This window comes from Saccostrea echinata, unplaced genomic scaffold (assembly GCF_033153115.1).
Source record: "Saccostrea echinata isolate AGI-Se365-2 ecotype Australia unplaced genomic scaffold, CSIRO_AGI_Sech_v1 ptg000027l, whole genome shotgun sequence".
Classification (NCBI taxonomy): Eukaryota; Metazoa; Mollusca; class Bivalvia; order Ostreida; family Ostreidae; genus Saccostrea; species Saccostrea echinata.
In genome coordinates this window covers 9,944,250-9,956,734 of record NW_026889776.1, presented here as the reverse complement: position 1 = coordinate 9,956,734, position 12,485 = coordinate 9,944,250, and the positions used below count along the sequence as shown (strand labels likewise).

General features: G+C 33.3%; 1 protein-coding gene across 1 annotated transcript; it reads left to right on the top strand.

Annotated features, from left to right (window-relative positions):
- Positions 1-7,784, top strand: LOC133193181 (uncharacterized). Its single transcript, XM_061329150.1, has 6 exons — positions 1-19; positions 4,191-4,270; positions 4,925-4,996; positions 5,162-5,288; positions 6,922-7,016; positions 7,686-7,784. Exons 1-6 carry the CDS (start codon positions 1-3, stop codon positions 7,782-7,784), a joined length of 492 nt encoding a protein of 163 aa, XP_061185134.1.
- Positions 7,785-12,485: the final 4,701 nt, after the last annotated feature.

Here is a 12,485-nt window from a genome sequence, read left to right as displayed (position 1 = left end):
ATGGCGTCAAGAAAACGAGGTAGGCCATTTGGTATTCAAAATAACTTATGACATGGATGGCATACGTTTTATGCTTAAAGACACTTATCTTTGAAAATAATTTGTATTAAACATCTACTCAGACAGATATTAACTTTTATTCAAAATCGTAGTCAAAATGCAACGAACCTCGTTGTCTATGATTTCCCGCGGACATGCGTGTCTATATACTGTTTACGCACTTCCTTCATCAATATTCATGAATAGGTGAATTCTTAATTGCAGATCTTGCTTAATTGTTTTGTAGTTACGAAGACTTATTTAGTAAAACTTTGTGGAAAGTAATTATTTTTTTTTACACATCATGTTTCTCAAATTATTTAATCATTTTGTTTCACATAATAAATCGCGTTTATATAGCGTGTATATCTTTAATATTGCTTATGTAATACTCTCAGAATGCTTGTTCAATTTATCTCATTAGGAGTAAGGGTTACGTTTATAGCTATATATAAACAAAAATCTTGCCACAGCCAGCTAAAGTTTCAGATGGAGCTACAAAAGAAATGAGGAATAAGAAAAAAAGTCTTCAAAATTCTTCAAAGTTTCTTGTACCTATCATAAAGCCAGTATTTAATATACATGCAAAAGCAAATACAGTTGAACCTCGGTATCTCGAACACTGATATCTCGAACACCATGGATATGTCGAAGTAATTTAAAAGTCTTCAACGATAATTCCTTAAGTATTTACCTCAGTCTCAAAGTATTTTCTTTCTCCTATCGAGTTCGAGATAATAAGGTCTTACTGTACTTGTTATGTGGATTCAAGATAAAGCCACAGCATCTGAGTTCAGGTAGAGTCACCATAGTACCTTTTTTTAGGTCTAAATCAGATGAGGCCAAAGTATCATCAGGTCTCCGGGGCCATAAATCTTACTTTTGATCCCTGTCTCACTTTTACCAGAGGAATTTATAGTGGAAAAGTGAGACTGATCAAAAGTGAGCTCGTCTAAGTTTTATGGCCTCCAAGCCTAGAACGTAAAATTAATTAACGTAACGTAAACACAGAAAGACAAATGGTATACGAGAGTTGTCCCAACATTCCATAGAAGAACCTAGTTTTGTAGGGAACCGGTGTCACAGATAAATGAATCGCCATAAAAGTAAACGATCAATATTTAAAATCGTATATAAACACCAAAACAACCCCCTTTCTATATGTAAATTCATATAAATCAATGTCAGATGTGACAGGCGGCGAGGCACCCAAATAGCAATTAAAAATTCAATTTCAATTTAAAATCTTATGGAACAGAACCGACTACTTAAAATTTCAGGAATAGAACTCAATATATCTTATATGATAACATAGACTTCATTGTGTGTGTTTTAGTCAATATAAGTTTTATTACTCTTTTTGTTAGCTAAAACCTATATGTTCATATCAAGAATAAGATTCTGGTAATTAGTGTATAGGAACTGAATCTAATTTTCGGACTGTTGGCATTTATATAGTTTGAGGTCGAAAATTGCTCCTGGTAGTAGGGATCGGTAACTTTAAGACGTGTTGGTTTAAAGAAGTCTTAATAAAACTTTGTGATTAATCAAAACAACAACTGGCTGTACACATTGAAAATTTTAAAAAGATACGTTACTGTCTCTAAAAGATATGAGCTCAGTATACAGAACTTTGGGCAACCCTCGCATGTCATTCGTTTCCACGTGAAATGCAATATAACATTGCTAGAGATGTTCCTCGTCTATTCATATTAATGACCTCAAATAGTGATATCATACAGTAGACAGTATACCAAAAATGATAAGAAATTCGTTAAAGATTAAGGACCAGTTGATTGTGGGGAGGTGAACGTATAATTTAGATTATCTTTGAGTGCGAAGACAATGAACCAGTTCTTCGATGGTTTGTGCTTTAAATAATAACATTCATTAATCATTTTTACTAATTTTATAATGCTTAATATACTAAATTCTAAACGAACATTCTTATAATACATGTGCCAATGTAGACTGGAAGGTAAATTCCTAGTTCTTGATTGTGAAGGTTTTACTGGAAATGCAGTTTAAGAACAACTCACAAGTCATTGTTTCACATACAAGTGAATTAAAATTTTCTAAGTGTTTAATGATCAAGATTATCTGTGACAATGGTGCATTATTTCATACAACATTGTCTCTTAGTGGCGGTAAGAAGCATCGATTATTATATAAAAATAATAAATTGTAGAATATTACTCTCTTTTTCTTTTGATTTTCAGCTTTCATCGTCCTTATTTATATCTATATTCAATGGTATACTGCAGGTAACAATTATATATCTCATCCAATATTAAATGTACATTATATGTACATTATATGTGTCAAAATTCTTTTACGAGAAATTGTTTGATTGCAAATGACTAGCTGAATGACTAACTCCTAATAAATCAAACACCTATCTGATTGTGTTTCAAAAATACTTAACATGAAAGATAGTGGAAAAACTTATCTCGCGGCCAGCTTATAGTTATCTGTTAATTTATAGGCCAGACCTCATTGAATTCTATCTGGTAGCACCACTCACTCATAAGGAACATAATAATTATTGTTGATGACCAACATTTAATCATATGGTGTCCACCAGATAATTAGGATATGTATCTCGTGACAGTCAGTTACATGATAAAGTCATATGGTAAAATAACATAACCCTATATTGTGAATTGAAGTAAATATGACATAAGCTTGCGCAAACCATGAGAGCCTAATTACAATGTATGTGAGAAATTTAAGAATCATTCTGAGGAAATCAATTGAATGTTTGTTGCTTAGAACGAATTATACTAATTTACTAAGACAGATTCTTTACAAAATGTAAATAATGAATTTATTCATAAGCAATTTTTTAAAATGTGTTCTTAAGATACCCAACATTTGTTTTAACTTATATTTGAAATATTTAATTACTCGTTTAAAGTCATCATTTCGTAAGTTCTGTGGTCGATACAATGACATTATCAGCAAATACAATTTAGCATTGAGTCAAATGCTGACTGACGTTTTTCATACTAATTGTTAGCTATAGGCCATTATTTACACACTGAATTGTCGACGGATTTTATTTTTCCGTTATTTCCCGATCATGACAAGGAGCACACGGCGGGTGTGACCAGTCGACAGGGGATGCTCACTCCTCCATGGCACCTGATCCCACCTCTGATGTTTTGGAGGTCCGTGTTTGCTCTGCTCCTATTTTGTAATGTTTAATGGACTTTTGAGCTTGAATGCTGTTCGTTATCTCCATATATTTCATACCTTTTAACCACATGCAATAATTATCTGATTTTCCTCTGCCCTTACGAGAACCTTTTTATATATTTCTATATAAGCATGTATTTTTGAAACCTGGTATTCACAAGACCATTTTGAAATTTTTCTACACAATAAAACCAACACAAATTTTTCCACGCCCAGTCAGCAAGACTCGGTACCCTGATCTTTACTATTTCTCTGTTCACGTAGTTGCATCTACATGAATAATGATTAAGCACACCTACACATATTTAATACCGTTAAAAATTGAGTCTTGCCATATGTAGTCATTCACAAGTAATGTTTCTTTTATTACCCAATTTTCAACTTCAAACACCATCGAGTACACAATATTTATGAAACATCAAAATAAAGAAAAAAGTACTAGAAATGTCATCAGTCTAAACTTTTTGTTGAAGTCACCTCAATTTCATCGTACATGTACATGTTCCACTAACGTCATGAAAGAAAAGTGATATTTTGTTTAAAAATTTTCTTCGACCATTTCTGCTTCAAAGATAATGATAGAGTGTAATTAGCTTTCCATATTATGTTGAAATTATTGCTGACAGGATTCATTCTTTGAGCACCGATCTAGGTTAAATTCACCTTTCTGCCACCAATGAAGCAAAGATATAAAATTGATTAGCAGCCACCATATGTATCTACTGTGGCATCTTTTGTCTTTCATGGATCATGAACTCATTAAACTTCGAATCCTCTTACTGTATACTTAATATAAATAAAAGGGATATTTTATTTGTAGATTATCTAAAGTATTTCGTGATCAAAAAAATGAAAAAATGCCACAACAAGATACTCCCTCTTTTTTGCAAGATTTTAAAATTTCCTTTATGCATATTTGACTGTTTTTTATGCTAAATATTTTTATATTGTAGAATCCTTACACTGTTTGTCCTGTACGGATATCATATCCCCCCTCCACTGTCATCTCATCAGAAAATGTCCTGCTGGAGATGTAAGAAGCGAAGTTACATTTTTAAAAAAAAACTAATTGCCTATTACTTTAAATTACCTATTCTTAAAATGAAAACCTTCTAAAAAATAAATTAATTTGACACTGCCCTCACATAATTTTATATTTTGCTTCTGAAAAAAAAAATGGGAATGCTGATAAATGAAACCCAAAACTGTGGTCGCAAAAGTCAATGATAACTATGTTTTCTTTTTTAGTTATTATATATTAAGGTTGGTGCCAACATTGAAAACGTTGTAGCTGTATTAATTTTTTTAGTAAATTATAAGCTTTTTTATTAGCTCGTCTTGCTCGTTAGTAAAAGAAAAGTTATCTTTTTTATTAGCTTGTCTGGGTAGAAATTTCATGCATGCATTTTTATTTCAAGTATATGGGTAGTTTATCCTTTGTTTACGTTTAACATTTTTGATAGGATAAACAAGAAGTAGTAAGATCTTGTTTGGGTAACTAGAAAATCTTTTCAAGAGTATTGTTTCAATTTAAATGACAATTTTTGAAACCTTTGAATTATGTGATGGTTACAGTAATTGGTTTCATTTATCTACATAATAATAATTTGTCAGGAAAAGAAAAATGACTTATCATCAAACATCGTGGTTTAAAAATTTCTTGTTTATATTTATTCCAATTAAATAGGTATGCTATGTAGAACAATTTAAGACAATCAATGGTGAACAACTTTACAATATGGGATGCTACACAGAAAGGGTGAATACATTTTTGATTTATTTTTTATGAAAAACTACTCCAAAATAAAATGTTCTGCATTTAGAAAGGGTAGAACTGCCATAATTTATTTCCAAACATATGTGACCTTTTATTTATTAGTTCAATTTGATTAAGATATATCGAACTAAAATGTGTGATGTATAGATATGTCATGGGCGTCAGATGGCAGCTAGAAGACGTCAGTTGTCTCATTTGACCGGTAGTGACAATCCCCAATGTGTACACTGCTGCAAATCCGACGCTTGTAATGTTCACGGATGCCGCTCTACAGGTATATTGAACTTGAAATATCATTAGAAAACAGTCGCCCGCGTGGCGCAGTGGTTAGAGCGTCTTCTCTAGAGTCGCGGCGTAAGGAGTTGATCCTTACGTCGCGGGTTCGAATCCCACTGTGGGACGTGGAGACCGGTCCTTCGGATGAGACCGTATAAACCGAGGTCCCGTGTCGCAGTAGGTGCTGGCACGAAAAAGATCCCTCATTGCTCACTGGCCGTAAGTGCCGAGTATAGGACAAAATTGCAGCTCTCCACCGGCAAGTGGTGGCGTCTCCATATGAGTGAAAAATTCTCGAGAGGGACGTTAAACAACATACAATCAATCAATCAATCATTAGAAAACAAAATTTATATGTTCCTAAAACATGCGTTTACTTATACTGGAAAATTGTACCTACATGTATACACATGTACTAGTAACTAAAAAGAAATACCATTTGAAACAATGTCAATGAAAATAAAAATGTTTTATGTAAAGTCGTTTTTGGGCTATCAAATACAGTTTTTATGCCCCCGTATCGAAGATTCGGGGGTATATAGATTTTGCCCTCTCCGTTCGTCTGTCTGTCCGTCTGTTTGTCCGCAAAAACTTCAACATTGTCCATAACTTTGGATTGGTTGAAGCTATGGCTTTCATACTTTACAAGTGTAATCCTTGTGAAAAGATCTTTCTTTGGATACCAACAACTTTGACCCTTTGACCTTGACCTAATAGTTTGAACTACATTTGAAAAACCTTAACCTTGGCAATAACTGAACGGTTGATGCTAAGGCTTTCATTTTTTCACATGTGTATTCCTTGTGACAAGACCTTCCTTTGTATAACAACTATAGTCCATTGACCTTGACCTTGGAGTGTGACCTACTTTTGGAAAACTTTAACTTTTGCCATTACTTTTGAGTAATTGGTGCTAGGGCTTTCATACTTCATATAAGTAATCATTGTGACAAGACATTCCGTTGGATATCAACAACTTTGACCCTTTACCCTTGGAGTTTGACCAACTTTTGAAAACTTTAACCTTGGCCATAACTTTCGAATAGTTGGTGCTAGGGCTTTCATATTTAACATGTGTATTCCTTGTGACAAGACCTTACTTTGGATACCAACAACTTTGACCCTTTGACCTTGGAATTGGACCTTCTTTTGAAAAACTTTAACCTTGGCCATAACTTTTGAACGGTTGTGCTAGGCCTTTCATATTTCACATGTGTATTTCTTATGAGAAGGCTTTTCCTTCGGTACCATTAATTTTGACGATTTGACCTGGACCTTGATATTTGACTTACTTTTGAAAAACTTTTACCTTTTCCATATCTATTCAAACCGCCGAAATATGGCTGAAATATTGCCGACTCGGCGTAAAACAACAATAATCAATAAATCATATCTATTCAATAGTTGCTACTAGGGCTTTCATATTTCACAAGTATATTCCTCGAGACAAGACCTTACTTTGGGTACCAACATATTTGATTTGCATTTGAGAAAGTTCATCCTTTGCTATAAGCTGCCATACTGGGGCATCAGTGTTTCACAAACACATCTTGTTTCTAAATTAGAAATAATTCATACTTCAACTGATATAGTCAAAAGACTAATGTGTAAATATTTGATTTCGCTCTAAGGGTTTCCTATTCAACGAGGACCTTTGTGTTTTAACTGCAAACAAAGCACCAATCCAGAACTTTGTCGTTATGTTAAGGTTTGCGAGTTTGACCAGGTACTAAAACTTCATTACATTTTAAATCACCTTGTTGACTGTAGATTATGATATCTAGATTTTCAATGGATTACAAAACAACGTTCCGCCTCAGTCCGCCTTTGCGCGTTGTCCATACAGCAGCAAATCATTGATGGTTTTAAAAATAGCTGAGTTTTTTAAAATCAATTTTGGTACTGAATATTTTTACTTTAGACAAAGATATTTTTATGGCCCAAATCAACTTTGGCATGATGTTGCCTTCCTTAAACTTTGTTATATCTAAAAGTATGTTGATATTTTTTATGATATACATGACGTAAAATCTCTAATTAATGATCATATGCAAACGATTGTAAACTTCAAAGAGAGTCTTCGTTTTGCAGAATTTACATGTAGTTAACCCTACAGTAAAAAAAATACACTAACTATAACTTTAAATGTCTAATCCCTTGAATTTCTTGATATCTGGTGAACAAAATGTTTAATGAACCCTGTACTTAGTTTTAGAAGCAAGTATTTTAAGAATAGATCAAAAGTTAAAAAGTATGCTTTTTCACACGTCAGCATATGTAAAAAATACAATGGCTGCAGAAATACATTCAGCATTGTCCCTCTACATAAAGCCTTTTTTAAAGCTTTCCTTTGAATGTCTCTTGTGAATATGTGTTGTATTATGTTTTGCACTAGGTCTGTCATCTACATGAAGAAGAGGAGTTTGGAGACAAGTTTTATGTGTCGTCCTGTTTACTTCAGAATGTAAGTGGAAGGCGTAATACTATATACTAATGCATATGCCTTAAAAACATCGAAATGGTGCTTATTATAATTATATATCCGGAGTTACTGAAGAAAGGTCGGGTATTTTGTTGCTAGCCTGGTCTGTCCGTCCGTCTGTCACACTTCCTTCTTCCTGAAATTCTTCTTGCAATTTAAGCAGTAACTATTCGTCTTTTGAAATATGATAGGTGGTGTCCTGTAGATGTGCAGTAAGGTCTCGGAGTTTCATTTTCATCCTGTCGGCAAATTTGAGTTAAAAAACTTTATTTTTCTACAAAAAATTCCCTTACAATTTTCACAATAGCCAAATCATCTTTTTCAAGATTATTAGTGGTGTTTTGTAGATATGCAATAAGGTTTCGGAATTTTCATTTTCATACTGGGAGTCAAAACAAGTTTTTTTCACAAACCGGGTTTCCAGAACTCCCCATTAATATTTTTCCAGTTTCCAAATAATCTTTCATTGTCATCCTTGGGGTCAAATAAGGTTTTGTTTTTTTTTTTCTATTTTAAAAAAAAACCTGGTCCGCAGAACTTTTCATACATTTTACATAGTAGCTCTCTCATTTTTAGCAAGATGATTGGGTTTGTTCTGTAGATTTGCAAAATAAAATCAGAATTTTAATTTTCACCGTAAGGCCGTATAAGGGCTTTATATGACTAAGGTGGGCTTCAGAGTCAGTAAATCTGTTTTAAGCATTTTTTTTTTTCGTATTTTCTATTTCTAGGAATGCGAAGCAGGTGTTACAATAACTGATGCTTTTGGAAAGAGAACAATTAATCAGAGATCGTCCATGTGCTGCAATTCAGATTTATGTAATATGGGGTTAGGTAAGTAGTTAAGAGTGTGATCAATTACTGCAAACACGTTGGAAATATATATATATATATATATATATATATATATATATATATATATATATATATATATATATATATATATATATATATATATATATATTGTGATTGAATTATACGGTTGGTATCTTACATCACACCTTTGGCACTGTCTTAGCTAAAACTGTATAATATTAAAACAGGTATTGTGGGATAAATTGTGCTCGGTAATGACTGCATAATTCTCCAAATCTATTTGTCAAAGTATTTTTCGAATGAGAATATGTTTGGATTCAAACAAACACTTTATTAAAGACATGTACGATTCTTCATATTGACACTGCGTACGTCTCTGAAGTCGGATCAATAAACATAACTAAAAATAAAACTAATTTGGTGTTACAGCTTGTCCTCCTGGAAAGTATGGCAGAAACTGTATATCTAATTGTGGACATTGTTTAAATAGTACTTGTGATAGTTTGAGTGGCGCATGCACTGATGGATGCTCTGCTGGATGGACAGGAAGCAATTGTACTCAGCGTGAGTTTTGTAGAACAAGTTCTTACCATCTTGGACTTGAGCCCGATTATCAGGCGAAGGATGAAATAAAGCCTGGAAATCAGGCTCAGTTTTGTTCTACAGATACAGATTCCTTTTTATATGACATAAAATCTGAAAATATTTATAAAGAGATATCTGTTGACAAGGAATTATTTGATTTTTATGCCCCCGTATCGAAGATTCGGGGGTATATAGTTTTTGCCCTGTCCGTCCGTCTGTCTGTCTGTCTGTCTGTCTGTTTATCTGTTTGTCTGTTTGTCCGCAAAAACTTTAACATTGCCTATAACTTTTGATTTGTTGAAGCAATGGCTTTCATATTTCACATGTGTATTCCGTATTACAAGACTTTTCTTTGGGTACCACCATATTTGACCTTTTGACCTTGACCTTGGAGTTTGACCTAGTTTCACAAAATTTTACCCAACTTTAACCTTGGCCATAACTTTTGAACAGTTGGAGCTAGGGCTTTCATACTTCACATGTGTAATCCTTGTGACAAGACCTTTCTTTGGATACCAACAACTTTGACCTTGACCTTGGAGTTTGACCTACTTTTGAAAAACCTTAACATTTGCCATAACTTTTGAACGGTAGGTGCTAAGGCTTTCATACTTCACATATGTTATCCTTGTGACAAGTCCTTCCTTTGGATACCAACAACTTTGACCCTTTGACCTTGGAGTTTGACCTACTTTTGAAAAACTTTAATCTAGGCAATAACTTGTGAACCGTTGGAGCTAGGGCTTTCATACTTCACATATATGTAATCCTTATGCCAAGACCTTCCTTTGGATATCAACCACTTTGACCCTTTGACCTTGGAGTTTGACCTACTTTTGGAAAACTTTAACCTTGGCCATAACTTGTGAACTGTTGGTGCTAGGGATTTCATACTTCACATATTTAATCCTTGTGACAAGACCTTCCTTTGGATACCAACAATTGTAATCCATTGACTTTGACCTTGGAGTTTGACCTACTTTTGGAAAACGTAAACCTTGGTCATAAGTTTTGAACGATTGGTGCTTCAGCTTTCATATTTCACTAGTATATTTCTTGTGAGAAGGCCTTTCCTTAGGCACCATTATTTTTTACCATTTGACCTTGACCTTGATGTTTGACTTACTTTTGAAAAACTTTCACTTTTTCCATATCTATTCAATGGTTGCTACTAGGGCTCTCATATTTCACAGGTATATTCCTCGAGACAAGACCTTACTTTGGGTACCAACATATTTGATTTGCATTTGAGAAAGTTTAACCTTTGCTATAAGTTGCCATAGGCATCAGTGTTTCACAAACACATCTTGTTCGAATTATTTAAGCACTCATGAACTGTTGAATGCATGCTTTATTAACTACAGAAAATGTAACAGTGTAAGCTGATAAGAGATTTGTGTCAATTCCATGTTTCCAGTAGCTCATTTATTTAGGACGTTGACTTAGTAATTTCTCAAAATAGAAGGTTAGTTCCAAGCAGAACTTTTTATTGACTGCTTTTTTTTAATTTCTTAATGCTAAATGTTTATTACATGTATATGTACTTGATACTTTCCATATATCATAATTACATGTATTATGCAAATTTACTCAAAATGAAAAAAAAACAACATTAATTGGTACACATATTTAATGATATATGTGAAACGTCGTTATACTAAGACATCATATGGCTACGGACCAAAATATATCATATTTCTTAAAATTTTATAGATGAAATACTTTTATGGGGATTTTTTTTTTTCAAGAGTGTACTTCCGGTAAATTTGGAGAGAGATGTGGTAGTAACTGTGGATTTTGTAGAGATGGAATGGCGTGTGATTTTGTGAATGGAACATGTCCTCATGGTTGTATTAAAGGATGGACTGGGATTACATGCAGTGCATGTACGACTTTTATTGATGTTTAAATAGCTGTCATGGATTTTAAATTTTACATTTATAATTTGAAATAAATAACGTTAAAGAAATTAAAGTTTATTTCCATTTTTAGAAGGAAAAAAAGTAGCATAATACCGGTATTACATTGCAGTATGTCCTCAAGGAACCTTTGGAGGAGAAGACGGTTGTCAAAATTGTGGTTATTGCAAAAATGGAACAACGTGTAGCATTGTTAGTGGAATGTGTCCTAGTGGATGTTCGGAAAACTGGACAGGACGGTTCTGTAACGAATGTACGTAAGTCGTCATGCTACGAAATGGTAAAAGCTCATAATTGTGACAGTTTCGATTTCGAGCGGGTTACTTCTGCAAATTTGGATATAAAGTTATTCCATATTACGTTAATATTTAAATGTAAGAATTCCTAAAGCTTAGCACATAAAAGATTTTTTTCCTCCAGATTTCCTTTCATTCTGCCTTGTTATTTTACATTTGACTTTATTTCTTGAGCCTCTATATATTAAGCATTTTCATTGCCTCGGCTCAATTAATTCCGGTTTTCAAATTTCACTTGTTTTGGCATATCTTACATGCCATTGTGGAAAAAATGCCACGAAAAAAGAAAACTATAGCATGCATTTGTAATTCTAGAAAAAAAAAATCGCTAAAAGATATATCATAAGTTGCAAATGCTTAAAACACAAAGGCAATTTGAGATATTCAGCACACCTACACGTCGTCCATTTGAGCGCAAACATGAAGAAGTCAGAGTTACTTTCCTTTTTACTGCATTTTATAACATATTTACCATAAAGGGTATGGAGGTCCGTTAAATGTTTTAAGTGTGAAAACGCGTGATTTTGCATATTCCGTTTATTTCAATGAAAACTCTGTACTAGAGGATATAAAGGATAAAGGATAGAAAACCAGTCTTTGCCATTTTTGTATGTCTTGAAGATGCAATTAATCAAAATAACATTAAAGTTAAGACTAAAAAATGTCATCTCCAGTGAAGTCGAATGATACTTTTCTTGAGCTAATAAAGCTAATAATAAACCATGCATATTTGCTAAAGGAAAGTTTTACAATACAAATCATTAATCTATCATTCACGATGACTTATCAATTTTTTTACTGGTTCAGGAAAAGATATTGATTAAGGTTTGAAACTTCATTTGAAAATAAAGTGCTTTTGTCACGTGATAAAATCATGTGAAGCTCAAAGATAATTAAAATGAGAGAGAGATTTCATAGTAACATTTCCTTGCAGAATATTCAACTTTTTTAGCCCATTTTTCCATGGACTGTCTGGACATTCTGAATTCGGGAAACAAAAGAACGGACATCTATAAGATTTATCCATGGAACAACTCCACATATAAAGAAGTACTGTGTGACATGGACACTATGGGCGGCGGGTGGACAGTATGTAA

What these genes read in the sequence shown, in the direction of transcription:
- LOC133193181 (XM_061329150.1), top strand. An exon ending in GAAAATGTCCTGCTGGAGAT is followed by an intron (nt 4,271 to 4,924) that starts GTAAGAAGCGAA and finishes CCAATTAAATAG; the next exon opens with GTATGCTATGTAGAACAATT. An exon ending in TGGGATGCTACACAGAAAGG is followed by an intron (nt 4,997 to 5,161) that starts GTGAATACATTT and finishes TGTGATGTATAG; the next exon opens with ATATGTCATGGGCGTCAGAT.